This window comes from Aythya ferina (assembly GCF_964211825.1).
Source record: "Aythya ferina genome assembly, chromosome: 2".
NCBI lineage: Eukaryota > Metazoa > Chordata > Aves > Anseriformes > Anatidae > Aythya > Aythya ferina.
In genome coordinates, this window is record NC_140297.1 from 139,685,745 (window position 1) to 139,707,425 (window position 21,681).

Below are 21,681 nucleotides of genomic sequence, written 5' to 3' on the forward strand. Positions count from 1 at the left end.
TAGAGCAGGTGACAGGCATTATCACCACTATCTGAAATTCCTTTTACCCCAAGCTTGTTGCCAGGACCCTGGCATTTGCTTCTGTTGATGCTGTCTTTTTAAATCTAACTTCAAAAAAAAAAAAGTTCATGAAGCAATTAAAAAAGGGCTTAAAATTATTTTAGAGGTAAGTTTTAATTTAAAATTTTGTAACATGAAAGTGCTGTTTTACTGATGATAGTCAATAAATAATTTTAAGAAATTCCATATCATCTTAGAAGAAGAAATCATCTTAGAAGAAGAAAAAGTGATAGGAATAACGTATAGCCAAAGAATTCAGTGTGATACGAAGAGGTACATTTTTGTTTTTAAATGCACTTCCTTTTATATAGCCAAGGGAGGCTGTAGCGAGGTGGAGGTTGGTCTGTTCTCCCACATGCCTGGTGACAGGACGAGGGGGAATGGGCTTAAGTTGAGCCAGGGGAGTTTTAGGTTAGATGTTAGGAAGAACTTCTTTACTGAAAGGCTTGTTAGGCATTGGAACAGGCTGCCCAGGGAAGTGGTGGAGTCACCATCCCTGGAAGTCTTCAAAAGACGTTTAGATGTAGAGCTTAGGGATATGGTTTAGTGGGGACTGCTAGCGTTAGGTCAGAGGTTGGACTCGATCTTGAGGTCTCTTCCAACCTAGAAATTCTGTGATTCTGTGAAGTCTTCTGTAGAACATGAGAGGGAACCTTCAGTCCTCACCTCCCATATCAAAATGATCACAATGATGAGGACTGCAGCTTGGGAAGGATAAAAACATTTTACATCAAATGCTCTGACTATAGCACTGTGTTAAAAAACAAACCCATGCCCTCATCAGGAGTGCTCTGAACTGACTAGAACTCAATACAGATACCTTTTGGTTCTCTTGACACGATCACCACTCAGCTAACATGATGGAAACAGAAAGAACTTCAGCGAAATCAGACATACTAGGAAATTCTATTTTTCTGTTTATCTGCCCAAGTGACCACCTTCCTCAGAAATTCTCATAAGAGAAAGAACTTGGGCACAACTAGAGTACTTCCCTTCCAAGATATTTAATTCACCTTTATGAAGAACACTAGAGCTTATCCTTTTCTCCCAAGGAGAAATATTTCCATTTTACTACTGAGGAGTTAACGCCACAACCCCAGAAAAGAGAATCAGTTTAGAAATATCCCACCATCAGCTGTGAGAGCTGGGGGTACAGGACTGGAGCTCCATCTTTTTCTCTTTGAAGAAGTGAAATCTGACTTCACACTAGCAATAGAAACTATTCTTAAACTAGACTGAAAGGAAGAATTAAAAGAGATTGGTAACTAATACCAAAATTAACATACAGAAAACAAGAAAACATTACCTTCTGCTGCTTGATGATCCTGCCCGACTTCCCGGGCCGTTACTTGACACAACTGAGATTGCATTTGCAATAGCTTCCACAGCAGAGAGCCTTTCAGCAAATGTGTTCCTTTCAGAGCGCTCTGCTTCTGAAAAAAAAATAAAAATCAGAAAAAAGTTAGTGTCAAAATTTCACTTGGGAAAATTATAAGGAAGGAACACAAGGCATGAAATGCCACTAATTATAAAATATTCCCTGCATTTATTGATTTAAGATTTAGAGGGCAACAGTAGTCTCAAGTAGGATTTTTCATTATTATCTTTTATTTTGAACAAGTATTAACCATAATTTTGACTGGGTTTGGTGTCTAAAAGGGAAGAAAGCAAAGGAAGGAAACTTAAGGCACGCCATGTTCCAGAACAAGCTTTCAGTGTCACGAAGAGACAAGGCTCTACCACATAGCTGACTCTAGACACTTGCCGAGTAAAGGCTTCAAAAGTAATGACAATCAAATAAAAGCCAGAACAAAACAAAACAAAAACACCACACACTTCACAATTTACAGCTGTGAAGAACAATGCAGAGTTGTGGGTCTGTAAGATACATGCTCTACTTATGAGCATGCTTAGGAAAATTGTGGTAAGAGTGTAATATGGCAGCACAATCAGTTTAAGTTCTAAATAAGCATTGCTTCTCCCATCTAAAAGCTTAAGTACCACAGCACATAAAAGTCCTAGTCATAAGCAGGACTGAGCTGTGCCAAGTGCTGGGCAGAACACAAAAAATTGCCTAGTTGTACTGAGCACAACTTGAAGCAGCCACTTGAACCAAAGGCCTAATTTAGATTTATCTGCAAAATAAATACAGAGCAGTAGAAGTCAACCGTGCAAGGCTTGCATACAATAACACCCACCGCTTCTTCAGGCTACTGGCAAAGATAACAGCCACTGCACAGCAAGTTATGGATCACTCTAGCAATAGATACCGAAAGAATTGAAAGAGAAGCTACATTCGGCGTGACACAGGCCAGGAGAAGAGCTATTTTCAATTCAGACTGAACAATGTTTTTTTGTTAAAAAAAAAATAGAAGGAAAAGTTTCATTCCTAAGTATTTTTTTTTCTTCAAAGCGAGTATGATTCTTTCGGGACACGTTTCAAAGTTGCTACAGCTACTGCTCGCTTCCCAATTAAAGGCTTTTCAAACTGACCTTCACCATCCTTCACACTTCTGTTCTCCACGGACAGTATTAAGACCCAGATAATCCCAATTCTTTTTCACAAGACCATTACCCACTAATACTCTACATTTTGAATTGATAGAATAAGGTAATTTGCGAGTGTTTGTCAGCTTTCATAATACCTTTATTCTTCAGATCTGCTACTGCTGGTAGTGATGAGTAGCAAAAGATTTGGGGTTTGCTTGTTCTCAAGTACATGCAGGTTTCTTACAGAGAAGAGTCATTAACTATTCACAGCACAGCTACTGAGTGCTTGACACACTCCTAACCCTTGTGCCCCCAGTTCTATACTCATTGACCTGTAGTTTTTAGTGAACTGCCATTTGTGCAGTACTCCTTTACAAGACACAGTAGTTCTGGAAACCACTTCTTAGTTCATGACCCATCACACAGTACTTGTGGCCTTATCACACAGCAGCTCTCAAGCGTGATCCCTCAAGCAATGCAAATTCTCTTCAACAGAGAGATTTCACCTATCCATGGTCCTGCAGTAAACTAACTGAATTTTAGCTGTTCCACTTAAAGATTTTTGGAAATCCATCAACTGCAAATGCCCTGCCTCTATGGGTAATTAGATGCTTTGATGTTTTATGAAATCTGCCATAGTTTTCTAGAAAAACTCACCTGTTTATAGGTTTTCATTAAATATTTATTATACTAAATTTCAGATTACTTTAACAATTCTACCTTCTTTGGTTGTAAGATCCATTCCACTGGCTAGACTGAGGAGATAAAAAACAGAGCAGCCTGCCCCCAGCCTTACTGGTCTAGGTCCACTCTTTCTGAAATTCCTTTATCTTACACTACAGAAACTATGGGGAAACTAGGCACAGGATCTGAGAACAAAAAAGCTCATCACTGCCTTTTCTATTCCCCTTCTGGCAGTTAAGGAAGAATATCTCAGGCAGGCGCTAGCTGGGAAGGAGCAGTATTTTCTGCAACTCAAGGAACACCACACCTGGAGCCTGGAATTGAAGCCTTTAGTCCTAAATCAATCTTCTTCTACAGTTCAGCAAATGGCTGTGTAACTTACAGTAACATTAGTCAGCACTGCCCTCCAGATGATACACAGAAAATAAATTGTCCTAGTATCAAACTCTAGCAGGTACAGTGGAAGGTGAATGTGATCTGAATATGAAGACATGAATCCCTTTTTTAAAACAACACTTGTGAAGAGAAAGAGAGAGGCAGAGGGGTGTTAAAGTCCATCAGGTTCACACTCTTTTCAGATTTCAGAAAGTTAAATTACATCCAAATGAAGTTACTGAAAGAATGTCAAGGTTGCAAAGACAAGCACTCAAATTAGGAAAAGTCAGATTAAGTTTGCCCATGCATCCTTATTTCAGCTTCCTTGTGTGCTTATAGTAAAAGTCTTCAGTTACACAGATAGTTTTTTGGTGGTGGTGGGGTTTGTTTTGTTTGTTTTGTTTTTCCTCAACAAGACCCCTGCCTCAATCAGTGCACAGGATGGACGACACACCATAGATGAAGGGTTGTACGATGAGCAAACTGTTTGTGCCTTGTTTGCTGCTAAACTGGAAAGGTGCAAGCAGTAAGGCAGTAACAGCTTGGAAAGGAGAAGGGAAAGGTCTGTCTCGTGTTTAACACCACTGGACATCGCTATGGAGAACTGGATCCTATTTCAGTCACATCTACCAACACAGAGAACTTTGTTAAACAAGTTTTTATAGATGATAGTGATACATTTTTTACTCATTTTTGGACACAGAAAAGGTGCCTGATTCACAGAGATAAATAACATCCACAGAACAACTAAGATCACTGTTAAATCCAGCTCTGGAATGAAGTGTTATGAAATAACACCTACTCAAAAAAATGGGACTAGGCCCTAGACTTCTCAAACAGAACCCTCAAAATAAGTCAACAGCTTTGAACGCAGAAAAACTTCAAGCTAAACCACCTTCAAGAGATGAGGAATCTGTACCATTAGCTTCATGTTATAAATAGGGATGTGAAGAACAAATAAGGTTTATAAATGACTAAAATTCAATGACAGCACCATACAAAAATCTCACAAGAAAGTTCATTCATTATTCAGTGCAGGGTTTGTATGGTGTGCGTAAGTAAGGAATGGGGCCACACACTGAATGATGAGGATAAAAAGAAATATTGAATAGCTACCCATTCGGTGAGCACCGTCCATCTTGTGCACTGAATGAGGTAGTCCTGTGGAAAAAATAGTATGAGGGTGTAATTAAAGACCATTTCACAATGCATACCCACGTACAGCACCTGGGTAAACTTAATTCTGGATCTCCTAATTTATTTTTTTTTTGAGTGCTTGACTTAGCAACCTTGTTGTTCTGTTAACATACTTTTTACATAATGGGATTTAATAGACATTTTTATATGGTGTCAGTGACTAACATTAACAAAAAGCCTTTTTTTTTTTTTTTTTTTTTTACTTTTCTTAATACATGTCAACTGCAAGTAAAATTGGAGTCGTTAATGTTCACTACAACACTTGAAAAATATCAAGTATTGTTTCTCATTATGTTTACTACTGATATAATGGGGATACTAGTGATATAAAAGGGAAAAATACTTGTCTTCATTTAAAATGAATATGGGGATGCAAAAAGTTTGTCTTTTGCAATCAATAAAAGCACTTCAGTACTCCCAGCTACCGAATACTTATAAACCTTTATGACAGTAATAGAAGTGTTGCCTCAGCATCTTTGACAGGTTAGGACACAATTTAGGTGCAAAATTTTAAGATACTCATATCTGAAGAATGCAGGCTTTGTTTCAAGTGCTCTGGAAAACGCATAAAAGTTTACTGTGCAATTATTTTCACGACACTGTTGAGCTCACCCTCTTCCTCTTTTGTTTCTTTGTTGCTGGTTGGAAAGCACACAGACACACAAGCGTGCAGAATATTGCGGTTTCCATCACATCTATGGCCAAGGAACGTCTGCAGCACTTGTGGATTCTGATCCAAAACAACTGCTTGTTCAAGATTCATCAGGTATTGTCGGCAAGCCTCATAGTCACACCGCAGAATGTGCTGCATTAGAGTTTGCTTCTGCACTCAAAAGAATAAAGTAAGTTAAATCAAAGTACAAAAACTGTAGACATACAGATTTGGCAGGCACTTCCAGTTTTCCATGTTTGAAATTCATAGAATGATCTAAACCTAGGATGTTCTTGAAAGTCAGTGCAGGAACTGCTGAGAATACGTATTATCTCAATTACAGCACTACTAAAAACTCAGAACAGCATGCAGTCAGGCACAAGAAAAGAAAAGACAGGCTTAAGCAGCAGAAGCTATCGAACTCCCCAAAGTATGCCTTTGGCTTCACAGCTGGGTTCTTGAGATAAATTACTTTTAATTTCATCTAACTTGGGAAAAGTGGTATGACTGAAAAAATAAGGGGTCTACATTAACTAGCTCTTATATATTTTGTTTTAACTAAGTGATAAACATGAGGAGAAGTGAATGACAAGAAGCTGCTGAAGGTCTGGGAGGCTCACTACATATGTAATTTGCTTTTCCACAGTGGTTAAGTGCTCCATTGTGAAATCAATCTAACAGGTACACAATACCTCCTGGTGGCAGCATAGCACACAGCAGATCCAACTAAAAATCACCAAATCAATTATTGGTTTATATACAAGCATGATAGATAAATTCACAGCAGAACTACTCATACAGCACCACAGATGAGTACAGGTCTCTACATGCAATTCAAGTGAAAAAAATCTTTGCTTGATTCTCAAAGGTTTCTAATTTGTGGTCCAAATATAAGGTACAAAAATGTTAAAAGCATACTGTGTTCACAAGAAAAATAAAGTAATTGGATCCCTCAGAAAAGCTCTGCACTCATAAAACAAAAGTTTCAAATTGATAGTACACACATGAAGACAAGAGCTTTAGAAGTTATGCTTTAAAAAATGCATTGATTAAAACCTGATACAGAAGTCATGTACCACCAATGGGTCTTCCACTTTACTACATCAATTTGGTTTTGCTTTGATAATTCTATTCAAATCTTCTGCTGAAATTAGTTTCCACAGCAAAAAAATACAAGCTGCTATCTAAACACTAAGCCCCTTCAAGCATAATTTTATAAAAACAAATTAAAATATATATATATATAATAGAAACTATTACCTCAACAGCCATAATAATAATGGCAGCTTTCTTTTTGATGGTCGAGTTAGCAGGAAGATTTGTTAGGGAATGAACACCCATTCCAAGACTACTGATAGGTGGAAGGTCAAGCCAGTCAGGGTCTCGTATCCCACCCATGCAGTCTTTAGCCATTGGGTAGATAGTACCATTTCCATCTCTAAGAATAATGGGAGATTCCTGTGTTGGGGGAAAATATTTTAAAATTAAATCTCCACAACTTATAAACATTTCCATTCCCAAAAGGTCCATTTCTGCTTAACTCCCAGCAATGAGAGTTTACCCCAAATTCTCATTTCCACCACTAATAATTACAAGTGTGTCAACATAAGACAACAGATTCCCTTTCTCAAATGCCTGAAATGTGCTTGAGACAGCAAATACTTTTAAATACATCTTCATGACAAACATTCATAATGAAACATACATTACTTACACTTTTAGATTACTTAAATACTCCAAAGAAAGGTGAATATATTGAAATCCAACAAACAAATTCCATTTCTCTGCCACAAATATATCCTTCAACTATCCCCAAAAAAGTATATTTTGTTTATGAAAGTCGCTGAAATGACTTTGGTATTTTTTTTCCTAGGTCTTCCTCATGGATGCCTGCACAGTGTAATCAACTGTACAATCAGATAAAATAGGATATTTAAGAATGGATAATAAAGGGGAGTTGCACAAAGCCTTAATATATCCATTTTGTTACCAAACTTTTTTTTTTTTTTTGCTAACTCTTTCATTTGTTCTCAAGAGTGGATTTTCATCTGTCTCACTTCTAAAACACAGCTAGCTAGCCAGTTTACACGAACACAGGAACTACTCCATCAAGTTGGTTTTTCCCCCTTTTTACTTTTGATTCAAGGTAGAATTTGAATGAGATTATTAATAGTGCTTCAGTGAGTTAGACTGCTCTTCCACCCACCCCTCCAAAATATTAATGGTAGCATCATTCCATTTAAAGCTGATAAAAGTGAAAAACAGTGAGGATAAATGATTGAGATGCAAGGCCACAAACCTGTCCAGCTGTAAAAATAGCAACACTTCTCTCATTCTGACCCAGGAATGCAATGCTGCTAGTAGGGAAATTGTTTTCCTGTTCAGCCTTTCCTGTAGCAAGGTCAAATATGCAGTAGCGAACCCAGTTCCCAGTTTTCAGAACAGCATGAACTCCTTCAAAGATATATGAATAAAACGTTAATGCCTTGGACTAATGGCAATTGGTAAAAATGCCAAACTTCTATGCTTTTAGGGACTTACTAAGATCAACACTGTTTATTTAACTATTTACATTAGTTTGAAAGTCAGTTTTCCATGAGGAAGAGAGACAGGGAGTAAAGGATATAATGGAATATCTTTATGGGTTAAGTTCCACTTACCTTTTGAATCTACATTTACTGCTAGAATTTCTGTTTTTTCAGGAATACACAGCTTTTTAGGTGTCCTCTGGAAACAGTCAGGAACTTTTGGAGTTCCACCAGTTTTTACAACCTAAAAACAGTCATAAAATTTTAAGATACAATAAAGCACACAGTACTGACATTTCGAAACACTTTTCTCAGTGTTTCACAAAGCCGTACCTGCAGTTCATCTATTCTGAGCAGCCTGCAATCTTGGAGAAGAGAGGAAGGATCAGGATCTGAATTAGAACTGCTCTGACAGTTTGCATTACTGGAAGTGCCTGGAAATTTCACAGCAACATAAGCACCATCCACTTTTAGCACCTACAAGCAGAAAACATTACAGTTTTAATAAAAGCTTTGGATAGACACTGTTGAAGCTAACTTGCTTTAAAATGAAACAGAGCTTTGTTGGGAAAAGAAAAAAAAAAGTTGACAATCAGTGTTAAAATCCTACATATCCTGGTCTTTAGCTTTGTTGTTTAACTACAGTTACTAACACTTAAATTTGCATTTCCAAATGACTCCACAGGCATCCTGAACCAGATCAGAAGTCACTCCGCTTCAGCATCCTACCTGCAACAGATACAACATAACTGACCGGAGACACTCCTACTGCTGCTTCCCTAACATATCCTTCTACCTACTGGCAACAGCAAGACAGCTTTAGGTTTTTAAAGCATGGATAGACCCTTCTCTTACTAATTTGTCCTGTCATTTTTTGGAAATAAACACTATTCTTGTGGCAATAATTCCAAACATTAGCTAACAACTAAAAAAAAAAAAAATCTACACTGACTTTATTAAGTGCCTATTAGCTCTTGTAATACAGGAAATAGGGAATTGCTTTTTTATTTTGCCACATTTAAGAACTTTTGAAGTCTTTGTTTTGAAATCTTAATGCTCATTCCTCAAGATGACTGTGCATAGTGAAATAAATGTTTGATAGGTCTACTATCTATTCCTTATACTCACTGAAAGTTATCTACTCAGTCGGTTAAGACTAAAGGACACAGAAGTCCATCCAGACACATTCCATGTATGTGCCTTTCTCTGCCCCCCAAGGAAATGCAGTTTTTCAGCCCTGCACTTGCAGTTATTTCTGAGATTGTAAGCCTCTCTAAGGAGTTGCTGCAATGCATTCTAATCAGAACCTTCCAAATAGCTTTCCTTGATATACAGGCATCTTACGCTATCACCAAACATCAAGGCCCTTTGAGTTTCCTAGTTGAGTCCATAATTTTCTCGAAAGGAAAACAAAGCTAATGGAAGAGGACAAGGGGAAGAAAAACATTTTAATTTTGATAAGTAGTAAGACTTCATTATGCTCTCAGTCTTGATTAAACTAGATAAAAGCCAGCAGTCTTATTAGGCCCCAATTTCTCAATACTTCCTACGCAGAAAGTCCCTACAAAGCAACAAAGACCTAGCTGTTACAAACTTTCTACCTCACAGGGGACTGATGATAAAAAGCATCTTTCATGCTTTCAAGATATTTTAGCCAATAAAAATCCGCACATTTGTTTTCTCCCAGTTTCTCTAGTGACGTGTAAGGCTAGCAAGGGCACTAGAGAAAAGGATGCACTGACAAATATGAAGGTATTAGCACATTTCTGCAATAAAGAGCATTGCAAAGTGCCAGAGCACTGAATACCCATATACTGTAATTTTACTTTAGTAACAGAATTCCTACTTCTAACAGCAGAGCACCAATGAAGACTATGAATACTACCAGAAACTTTGAAAATTCAGACCCTGTCGAAAGATTTGTGAACATTAACTCTGACCTAGAACACACAAAGACAGATTTATACAGATTTATATAGAGACTTGCAAGACAAAGACCAGAGAATCACAGAATATCTCAGGTTGGAAGGCACCCAACAAGGATCATCGTGTCCCAACTCCTGGCTCCACACAGAACCGCCCCAAAAACAATGGTTCAACCACAGCTTCTAGTCTGCCATGTAGAACGTTTGTTTTTATATGACTGAGTGCTGCTACAAAAAACTTTGTAAACGGAGGCCATCCATAGCAATATAGCAAGGATATGACTTTCTAAAAAGTCATTCAGCAAACAACATGCTGTGATGAAGGTATATTTGGGACTCTAAAAGGGCAGTACTTCTTAACCCAGGAAGTTTTAAGAGACTCCAAACCCATTTGACTACATTTTTTGCAGTCTTTAGCTTCAGTATGTATTCAGGAATCATTTGTGTGTTCTTGTTCAGAAGTCAAACTACCTTTCTGTTGAATTCAACTCACAACAAGCTGAATTGCCAACATTGCTGTTTCACACTGAACAACACTAGCTATTCTGGGAGCCTGCAGGATAACACTGCAAAGAGTATCCCTTCTGCAGTCTCAGGTGCCTCCAGTCTTTTTCATACAGTTGCACAACTGATCCAGATTACATGCAGAACACGTATCAGGGAATGTACCGTGCTCTGTCCTTAACCTAGACACCACTGGGCAAAATTGTTTGTGATTTTGTCTGCTGGATTCTATCTAACCTTCAAAGATTAGGTGTTACAAAACTGTAACAGTGGAAAAGTGAATGATATACATCACTGGAAGAAAAAAGCACTTTTGTCATAAACAACTGTTACAGAGCAGACAAAACCAGTAATTATATTCAGAAGAAAACCCACTTACTGGTTTTATAATTTCAATGAAAATATGAAAATATTAAAATTTAAACTCTTCTGTTATTTATTACAGTACCTCCCCTTGATGCAGCTCACAAAGACAGACACCCTACAGCTGTTTACAGAACTAAACAGCTTTCCCACAGCGGGTATAACAGGCAAACAATAGATTCAAATGATTTCAACTAGATCTCAAAACCTCATTTACAAAAATAGAACAGTTTTAATGGATTAAGTTGCTCCATACTCCCCTTTGCAGAAGTGATCTAAACATGAAAATAAGAGTTCATTGTGGGCCTTCAAATACACTGCTCAAGGCAAGCCTTCCACTCTAGAACAAGTATAGTGAACATGACAAATCTAACTGTTACTTCCTCTGCTGGAATTATGTATTTATTTCTTTTTAAAATATCCTCTATGAATCAGGTAGAAAGCAACCCAATGTTTTAATTTCCTGTAAAACATCTCTGGGCCTTCCCATTGTCCTTATTTTTGATAAGCACAGCAAAGAAGTGTCTAGATAACCTAGTACCTCTTAACATCACACAATGCTGAAGCAGAAACCAAAAACTTTACTGCTTACTTGTACTGAAGGGCTTACTAGTGAGAAAATGAAAAAATCCAGGGACCTAACAGATTTGCTAGATCAAATAATTTTACAGTTATGTTAATGAAGCACGTTATTTCTAATCAAAACATTCCTGTTCTTTGATTGCCAGAACAGAGTCACCCAAACATGAAGCTGATGTGCACATAAAAGTCAGTCACAACACATGCAATTCTTCACTATCTCACTGAAGTGCAGCAGTTACTGTTCCATTCACCAGAAATAATCTTTCAGATTAAATCCCATCTGTTTCTTAATATTTTAGTTCAATTCAAGAGACTTGATTTTTACGATGTAGCATGTTTTCCTCACAACAGTCTACTAGTATTATTGTGCTATGCATAAACAAAAATGTAACAGAAGTCACGCAGCTGCAGCATTCTGACTAGAATACAGCTAGTCACAAACTCTCGTGCATCCCCAAAACTATCAGTATACCACATATAATAGTGCAAAGCACTTTAACAGTTAGCTCCTCTAAAATGATTTTTAAAAGATGGTATGAGAGTGGATTTTAGACAAACCTTGCCAACAGGAACATTTTTAACATCTTCTACAAACACAACCTCCCTCAAAGACCACTGCTCTTCATTCACTTTCTCCTCCTCTTTTGGGGCAGGAGTAGATCGTCGTCGCTCTGAGACAAAAAAAAAAGTAGTTAATTAAAAAAGACTTGAAATATTTAATCAGTATCAAAATGCATTGTTTAGAACCCACGAAGTATTCCTACCCTCACCCCTGCTAAAAAAGTGTCAATGTTCAAGTATAGAAATTAATACTAGAGATTAATGTGAAAATGGACTTACAACAATCAGAACTACCTAACTACTGCCACTACTTCTTTTCCCCAAAAAAAGGTTAGTGCTAATAAAAGATATTAGATAAAGAAAAATATTTTTAAAGACATTTAATGAAAACTAATTACAAGAAATTGTCTTAGCAGGGCTCAGGTATTTATGCTGTAGGTAACAACCAACTTGTAAGACCCTTCATTCAGCCCTGATACAGCGTTTCCTATCATCCATGCAAGAAGTCTGCTTGCCCGCTAATCTATGGATTTTCGGTAAACATCTAGTGTAGCAGCAAATTAGGCATAAAATAGCTATTTAGGCCATAAGATTTTCTGCAAAGACATGATCTGAACATTAACCATAGTAAACTCAAACACACTGGGGAACAAATTTAAATACCTAACGTATCTAAATTAACACTGATAAGAATCTTTATCTCCTGAAGTTTCTATAGTATAATTAATACCATCAACATAATTAAAGGAAGAAGCAGAGAACTTCTAACAATGGGCTTAACTTCAAACTCTAGTTCAGAATCCCACGCAGAGTTATAGTCAGTGAATGAATAATTACAGGTGAAAGAACTGCAAAACAGAAGGCATCAGTAGCATGCGCCTCTACTAGTTCTGTGAGTCACTACTGCACATCTGGGTATACAACACAAGATTCTTGGTCACTGAATGAGGCAACTCAATTCTTTAAGTGAACACTTAGAACAAGTGTGAACAAGTAGAAGAATGGAAAAGATTCCTTCAAATGATGGTGTTGCAATTAAGCCTTTAATAATATGCAAGTTTAAATGGAAAAAAAACAGATGCACAAGAGGTCAGTGACAAATTCTAATACAGCCTTTTCGGTTGTACTTCAAAAGTTTTGTTGTATTTAAAAAAAATAGAACTTAATGCAATAAAACTTCCCACCTGTTTTATATATCAGTAAGTAATGACTGGTTTTAGTCATTTTTTATAATACCAACCATTTTTTATAAGACCAACTACTGCTCTAAGCAGTGAAGTTCACCTGCAAGGCAAGTTGTTTAAGAACACCTCAACCTTAAAAGGCTTTTTCCAAAAACAAGTTCAACTTTTGGGATGTAAACAAACTATCACGTTCCAATTAAACATACAAGAAACTATCTTCAGACTTCCTGTTGATCACCTCCTGAAAGACGCCTTTGATTCTGAGAGCTGTTATATTTGCTTAGGAACACCCTGCATCAAGTAGTCACTGCTTATACTACCACATTTAAATTTGACTATCTAAATTCTATTATAAAAGCTTTTTATGTATGTTGTGGCTCACACCAGAAGATTGAAAGAGATTTTTACTTTTTATCAGATTCTGAAATTAATACAGTATCTTTCTAGGCCTGCCTTTTACAAGAACTTATCTGGACAAACGTTTTATATCACCATGAGCTCCACATTACTTACTATATGGCATTGATGCGCTGCTGGCTATTGAAGATGCATCACTGCAAGTGGAAGCTGGGGATGGTGGAGGACCCATCTCGGTTTTCACTGGTTCCTGTTTGCTTTCAGGTCTAAAATACAAAGTTTTATTTAAAATGAAGGAATGTGGGGTTTTCCATGACAAAGTGTCTCTGCGTACAAGAAACCAGCCATTTTCTCTACCTTCTCAAGGAACAACAACACTTCCTCATTTAATTTTTTTGAAGCTAAGTAGCTTCCTACCATGAAACTAACATCCTAACTTTCAAGGGTATGCATCCAACATTGAGAATGGTGCTGTGCTTCTTAATCAGGGATTAAGTTTTAAAACGTTAAGGAAAATGTATAAAATGTCACAGAAAACAAGCACCCTTAGTTGGAAGCTGACCTCTCTTCTTTTAAATTCGTATCAATCAACAATTCTAAAGAATATCAAATACACGTTCTCTTTGTGTGTTTGCATCCTCTCACTTACTTTGCTTCTGTCGTTTTGCTAGCTTTCTCCAGGTTTTTCAAGCTTTCTGGTGACCGAAGCTGAAATCGACAGCTGTCATTCATGTTCCAAACAGATTCCATTAACACGCCCACTTTAGGAATTCCAGCATTGATTGAAAAAGCAACAGCTCCAGCATGATAGAGGGGGTTATTTCTTAAGCACACCTACAGATAGAAGTATTTCGATGAGAAGTGGGCTATACTGAGGGAAACCACATATGCATGTATTTTCTTGGTAACGTACATAGTCAAAAAAAAAAAAAAAAAGGAAAGAAACCTTACAGAAGCATGTGAGAAAAGGAAAGTCAGCATGATGTATTAAGCTTTTTTTTTTTTTTTTAAGAGGCTATTGTGCAATTCACAGCTGAAAATAACAGCTTTAGCAGTGTAACTGTTTAACACACAGTATTTAGATGCTCAACTGCAAAAGGAGGGATTCATCCAAAAACAAAGACTCCTCCCAGAGTTGATTAGAATGGATCGGGAACCAAAAGAAACGTGTTCCCTGGGATGGAGCTGTTTTCTCTCATACTTATTCTAACACTAACCACAAAAAGAATCCTACATCTCTGTATCAGCTATTAAACTTTTTGACAAAGGCTTCAAACCGAATGCCTATTCTGCTGCATACATACATCAGTCCCAGACCTGATCTTGCAGGTACTTAAGTGCAAAATATCTACAAAAAAAATATCTACAAAGCTACATGCTTTATTGAGAGCCATAACATTACTGAAATTTCATTCTCTCAAAATACAAAATCAGTGAGTAAATTAGAAGAAAAACACTTTGTATGTGTACAGCTCATTTCTCCATGTTTGCAACAATAACCATACTAGTAAAAAAAATAACATTAACAGGACACATCACAGTCATGTAATTAAAATATACCATTTTAATACCATACAACTTTGGTGCACAACAGGAATGGAACCTGATTTTTATTTTTTTAAGAACAGGCTGTAAGCTCATCGTACAACACTGTAAAAATGTCACCTGTGACTGTTACACTTGCCTGGGTTCCAACAGTTATATTTGGCATGGAGGAGATACCAGCACTAGACTTGGGCTTTTTATTTTTTGCTCTGGCCTTTTCTAGCATTTTCTTCCTTTGGCTGAAAGGAACTACACCCCTGTGGAAAAATACATATTTTTAATAAAGGCTGTGAAAGAAATGCTTTGTTTAAAGCTTTGAACAATTTATTCCTTCTGCTTAATGAAGTCACGATCAAATATACAAGCCTCTGTGCCATCTTCTCCCAAAGAACTGCATAAATGACATTTTTCTCTTCATCACCACTTTCCAAATTCATCTAAAACAGAAAATCTATTAGAGAAGGAGGAAGACAAAGCACACAACATATGTCACTGCTGAATGGCTTTCATTTTAGCCCAAAACGTTTTGAGACCTCTATCTCAGATGGCATGCTCCAGTCACAACTTTGAAGTTGCGGGTTGCTCCCTCTGAACGTGACAACGCCTTTCCTATGACTAGTTGTAACTTCAAGAATTCAGAGTTACTGGGGAAGAGGATAAGCCTTTTTTACTTCTAAATTCTAAAAGCTTCTCCTCCTCTCTGGGGGCACAGCTGATGGACTTCAGACTCTTATGGCAGATTTAAGCAGCTACAAGGCAAAAAAAAAAAAAAACCACAACCAAAAGAAAAACAAAAACCTGCAACTGGTTTTGTAACTAGATCCACTCATTTTAGCTGATAATAACACCTACATACACAGTTAAGCATGCTTATTATTTTGATGCTACACGATTTCAACACTTCATGGTTTAGCCACAGCGGGTTAAAGGTTTAGATGCTTTTGTTCGGAAACCTCCTTCACACTAAGTAAAAGATGAAAAACATCCATTCCTAATGTTGCAAAGACCAAAGTCCTGTCTAATGTATCAGAGCCAACTGTAACCAAGTACATCAGTAGTAACAAGCTTCTGTCTACATCTGATTAACAGAAAATCAACAGTGTTATTTTTGAGGGATTTATTGAACATAAATCTTTTCATTGTTAGAATACTTGAACATTTTATATTTTGCAATGTTTATGAGTTAGATAATTTCAGCAACAAGCTCCGGAAGGAGCATCCAATATTATTTATCTGTTCCTTAGGATTCAGACCACAATTTCTAAAAGAACCTGACAGGAGAATGTGGACTTCATATCTGGGTAAGCCTGTTCCACATTTATAATCTGAAAGATGCCTGAAAGGCATAAAGAAGGCTATTCTCTTACACTGTACAGTACTGATATATCTGAATACTAAAGCATTTATATATGTCTCCTAATAAAAATAACCTTATTCCCTTAAAGATTTTATAACTGGGTTGAAAAGCTTTAAGCATGAAGGAAAAAGAATATGTACACTTTAAAAACTGAATTTAAGCTCAAGCACAGAGTTTCAGAACCCAGAACTGTAGTCAAACAGTTTTGCAAAGACTTTAAGAACCAAGGACATTAAGACAGTCAATGGATCTGTATTTTTATACATAGACACAGTATTTACTTACCACCAATACAAGTTGTTCTCTAGTTGGGCACATGTATAAAGAGCACAACAATGTAAGGAAACAATCCGTTCTCCCTGAAGCTCCGAGTATGTCTGTGCAGTGTGCTCTAATTTAGAAGCTACTGAGCTTAAAGTTTCATCCACCCAGGTAGCAACCTAAGGGAAAAGGGAAGAAAGGAACAGAGAACACAAGGGAGAAAAAAAGATGAAGAGATTTGCACCAATAACGTAGTATTTACTGGTTTTGAAATGACCAAAAAAAAAAGTAGCAATGATCCCATTTGGGATGTTACCCACCAGCACCTTTTACTTTCCTAGAGAAGAGCTTTGCAGATTTTTTTTCCCCCTCTATTTCTAGTACCAAACAAAAAAGTGACAAAAATGCAGGTATGCATCATAAAACAAGTGCATATGCTTTACCAACAACACTTCACAGTATCAGGTTCACTCTGAAGTGGGCATAAAAGTAAGTTTAGGTAAAATAATTTACAGTACTGAAAGCTTCAATGCCCTCTGTTTTTCCACTAATTACATTAACAAGCATCTCTGTTCCAAAACCCATGTTGGTTTTAACTACAACAGCAAAAAGCCAAGCATTTCCAATAACTAGATAAAAACAGATATGCTTCAGATAGCCTTTTTCAACTGTAAATCTACCAGATCCAAGTGGTTTTGGTTATTTCACTGGGTTTTTGGTTTTCTTGCTTTTGACTTTGTTTTTATTTTTTACATTTTTACAAAGTATCAGCTGGATTCTTTTTGCAAAAGAGTGAATGAACAAGTGAAACACTTTCTACTGAACTAACTTTACCTTCTACTAAAGCTGAAGGATTAACTTCTCTACTACGCACTGCCAGTAAGTGGAAAAAACAGCTTGTCAAATTCAGCATCAGGCACTCAGCTCATACCTTGTTATTTTCAGTAGCAACAGTTGCTCTAATACTATTTGCAGAGAGGAGCACTATCTTTTCATTGGTTAATCCCAAGAACATGGCTCGTGGATGATGTAGTGAAGGATTCTTTGGAAACAATAAAAAAATATTTTAGATATTCAAAGCATAGAAAACATTCCAAAGGCAGGATTTAAAGATGTACAGTACCTGTGCATTTCTGTAAGGCTCTGATTCACTCCACTTCCACTGATAGAGCTCTCCTTTACTGCTAACTGCCACAAGCTCTGAATACAGGGCTCCAATAGAAATAAACTTTGTTCCATCCTATAAATACAGACATAGGAGGTCTAAAAAAGTGAAATTATACAACCTGCATATCAAGATTTTAATGTAATAGATATAAATAAAAAAAATAACAAAATTCTTGTAACTGTTTTCTCCAGAGTTCCACCGTATGCTGAACCTGTAGAGAAAAATGTATTCCAGATGGTCTAAAGCTCAGCATTGCCTCAAACAAAAATATGCAGTATTGCTGCTGATAGGGTGAAGGAGGAAAAAGTGGGTACTTACATAGTATTTTCCTGCAGTTGAGCAAAAAATATACGTGGCAATTAACTCTGATGGGTTATTAAAAGCTTCCACAATATTTTAAGAACAACACACTGCTCGCACACTTGGGAAGATCTCATCTTCTAACATTTAAGTAGTTTATAAAATTGTGTTTATTTTTTTGAACAATAAAGCAATATAATTCCATTACTCCATTCCAAAGTAAACTCATAAAAGATATCTTCCAACTAAATCAGACATTTTCAAATTCTCTACCTCATCGATTAAACAATTTCCCTCTTCCACTACTAAATGGGAACAAACAACTCTAAACACAACCAAATTAAAAAAAAAAAAATCAGCGTGCTAGATATTACTTAAATACATCATTAAGACCTAGCACACCAGACAAGCTTATAATTATGGATTATTTTCTAATTATGGACTACTTTCAATTTTTTTTCCCTCTCCTCTTCTTTCTAACATTTTAACACATCTCATACTGAGCAGTAGAAACATCCCGCTTCACTTAGCTCAACTGCTTTATTCTGTACACTACCTGGATCTCACAGGCCCTTTTTTCTCTCACATTTGGTTGCTTACCAATGTTGCATCAAATACTCAGCAGTTATAATCATTCTTTTCCAAGCTCCTGTTTCCCCTCGCACTGAAAGGAACCTCAGACTACAGACCCGTGAACTTGGTAATTTCACAAAATATTTACTTCCGCTTACTGAGAAACATTTGCGTAGGCATTTACCAACCCTCAGCCATTGCACCCACAGTTTTTTCTCAACTTCTTTACCAGTAGAAACTAAGCATTCCCTTCCACTTCAGGGAAAATATAGCTTTTAATAGATGAAGTAGCTAGTGTAAAATCAGATGCTATAAAATTGTCTTCTAGAGCTTCAGATCTGAAAGACAGGTGCATGATAACTCATGTTATCTGGAATAGTTATCTCCCAGATCAGCATATTTAATTGCCTCTCTTGGATCAGAAGATACCACATGTAAGCCTTTCAGCCATCTGATGGGAAACTGAACTTGTGTCAGACTGTTAAAAAAAAAAAAAAAAAAAGCCCACCATCCAGTACATTTACCTTTCCCCTAAATTAAGGAGCTTTTCTTTCAGCTTCAGAAGTTTACTAGTGGAAACAATTTGTTTAATTAATCTGGATTTACACATGGAAAAAAAAACCACAATTTTCATGCATAGGAGCGTAGATTTCAGAAGGTATGAAATAACAAAGGATTCAGTATGTTTCTTATCAAAGTGCTCAACTTCGGGAAAGAAAAGAAAGAACGCAGCAGAAAGAAGAAACCACAAGCAATTCTTTCATACCACAATAAAAGAACCTAAAGTTCGTTAAGTTGTAGGAGAACTTTATTGCTCTGGAAGACATCTCCCAGCATAGCACAGAAGTAGCATAAATGCTAATTTGAGTCATGATTAACAATTGCTATCACATAAATATTGCATATTCTGAAAAAGTAACCTACTGTAGCATAATGAGATTCAAATATTTCATCAGCATAAAGGAATCTTTCAAAGTCACCTGTCCTAATTCCTCAAATTATGGAAACCAATTAATTTTTGCTCCAAGACAGTATCATTGTTACTTTTTATATTGTCCATTTGTTTTATAAAACTTTTTATAGACAGCTTTATACCACTAATTCAGCTCAGAAGAGACCCATCATCCATAAATTTTCTTTCCCATCAAAATATTAGCACTTGTGACCTAAAAATCAGGAGCATGGCTACATACACCTCTAGAACATCACTCAAGACACGAACAGTGCAAAGATGCACAAATGGCATGACAGCTTTAGTTCTGTAATTGGAGTCTCATGTGCTTAACTCTGAGTTCAGACCAAAGGAATTACATACCCTGAAGATGAATCAGATCGGTGACAAAAATCTTTGCGTGTCAATAGCTAAACAGAATATATGTACTTCAAACAAGCTAAATAAAGCTCCGTTTGTACCTAACTACAGTCTAGGAGGAGAAAACAGCCATACTTATATAACAGACTGGCTCTGCCAGGTAAAATACATTGTTTTCACTGGCAAGTGGCACACACTACTAATACAAACAAGATTTGCACTATTAGAAGTAGTAATTTATTGAGTTGAATTCTTGGAGCTGATTTCACTTATGTAGTGGAAAAAACTCTGCAATGTTCCACATCATTAGTGTCTGATGTGGGTGAAGTCGATAATGTTGGGAACACCAGCAGCTCTCCAAGTTTCATCCATTCCTTTCAGGTTAGTGCTCTACCTCCCCTAAACTGCAGTTCCCCATCCTCATCATGGATTACTACATTTCATGTGCTAAACGTGGAAGTAATGAAATATGAAGGAAAAATTTTGCAAACAAGACTGGTTATTTTGTAGAAATTCTTCATGTACTCGAATCTCTCCCCTAAGTTATTCTTAACTTCCAACTTTCACTGACATCTCCAGATCTCCTCTCCAATTCTCAAATTGGAAGAAATATCTGAGCTGGCACTTCAGCTAAATCATCTCCCTCATGATTTTTCTTGAAGAATTTCTGTCGGAACATACCCCCAACACAACTTAAAAGTGGGGCTATAGCAAGAAAGACGTAGAACAATTGGTTATGGATGTTCAACTGAGGGACAGAATAAAAAGTATAGCTAATTCTAGATAAAGATGAAAGGCCCTTCCTTCTAGTAAGACACCTCCATTTAACTGGAAGTTAGGGTTTACAGCAGTGCATATGCAAAGATGTCTTGTGGAAGAATGCCAGTATATCTGAACTGAGCAAGCATGCAATTAAACATCGCAGCAAGTTAATTTCATAAAAGATGTCCAATAAAAGATTGCAATAATTATCGTAGGGCATAATCTGCTAAGTCTACAAAGAAGCAAAAAACCACATCAGGGTGGAGAAACAAACAAAAATACCTAACACCTAATTCCGTAAGTTATTACTGCTAACATGTTGAATGGGCTTAACAGGAAAAACGATCTGAAGTAGCGAAAAACAAAACAGTAATAACAATGATAATAACAGTATCAAAACACAGCAGTGGACATAAACTGATTTAGTATGTAGACTAAATGTAGACTAGATTTACTTTTTTATGCTAAAAACCCAGGAATCTCTCTACCCAAGCTAGATGGCCTACCATTCAACCATTATGACAACGCAAGCGGAACAAAAGCTGTCATTTTTCGCTGGCAAAGAAGCTCAAAGATACTGGCCAATTAAAAAGCTAAAATAAAATCACACCTTAGACACATGAGGTCTGGTTGGGAGAAGAACTACTTGATAAACATTCTTTTTAAGGTATCTACATTTTTCAGTTTGAATGCCAGAATAAAGATGACAGGGATTAAAAGTGAGCTGCTGTAAGCAGAAATAAGCTTCTAAATTCACCTCCCTCTTCAAGCTCTCTATCTATATTGAATCTGAAAGGAAAAAAATAGAGACAGGAAAATAAAGCAATAAATTGAATAAACTGTTTTATGAGTTTCCTTTTGCCTGTTAAATTCTTTGAACACCTACGTATGAAAAGAAGAAAAAAAACTTTATGAACTACAGCAGCGTATTCAAAACATGT

At 36.7% G+C, this 21,681-nt stretch overlaps 1 protein-coding gene and 1 long non-coding RNA gene across 18 annotated transcripts in view; both read right to left on the reverse strand.

Moving 5' to 3' along the window:
• The window catches only part of UBR5 (ubiquitin protein ligase E3 component n-recognin 5), an 80,548-nt gene that overhangs the window by 26,455 nt on the left and 32,412 nt on the right, over positions 1-21,681 (reverse strand). For 13 of the 17 annotated variants that reach the window (XM_084510585.1, XM_084510586.1, XM_084510594.1 and 10 more), the window contains 14 exons: positions 17,749-17,865; positions 17,557-17,667; positions 16,650-16,804; positions 15,147-15,264; positions 14,112-14,296; positions 13,619-13,728; positions 11,919-12,031; positions 8,320-8,463; positions 8,119-8,230; positions 7,758-7,912; positions 6,719-6,916; positions 5,419-5,629; positions 4,726-4,770; positions 1,367-1,493 (listed from right to left, as the gene is read on the reverse strand). In XM_084510585.1, the coding sequence (XP_084366711.1) occupies positions 1,367-1,493; positions 4,726-4,770; positions 5,419-5,629; positions 6,719-6,916; positions 7,758-7,912; positions 8,119-8,230; positions 8,320-8,463; positions 11,919-12,031; positions 13,619-13,728; positions 14,112-14,296; positions 15,147-15,264; positions 16,650-16,804; positions 17,557-17,667; positions 17,749-17,865 (1,901 nt within the window). The remainder of the gene's footprint in view (positions 1-1,366; positions 1,494-4,725; positions 4,771-5,418; positions 5,630-6,718; positions 6,917-7,757; positions 7,913-8,118; positions 8,231-8,319; positions 8,464-11,918; positions 12,032-13,618; positions 13,729-14,111; positions 14,297-15,146; positions 15,265-16,649; positions 16,805-17,556; positions 17,668-17,748; positions 17,866-21,681) is intronic. The other 4 variants (XM_084510584.1, XM_084510587.1, XM_084510582.1 and 1 more) reach the window with 1 other exon arrangement.
• Positions 19,799-21,550, reverse strand: LOC311433096. Its single transcript, XR_014690563.1, has 2 exons — positions 21,351-21,550; positions 19,799-20,683 (listed from the first exon to the last, which is right to left on the reverse strand). It is a non-coding gene; the product is annotated as an uncharacterized lncRNA (long non-coding RNA).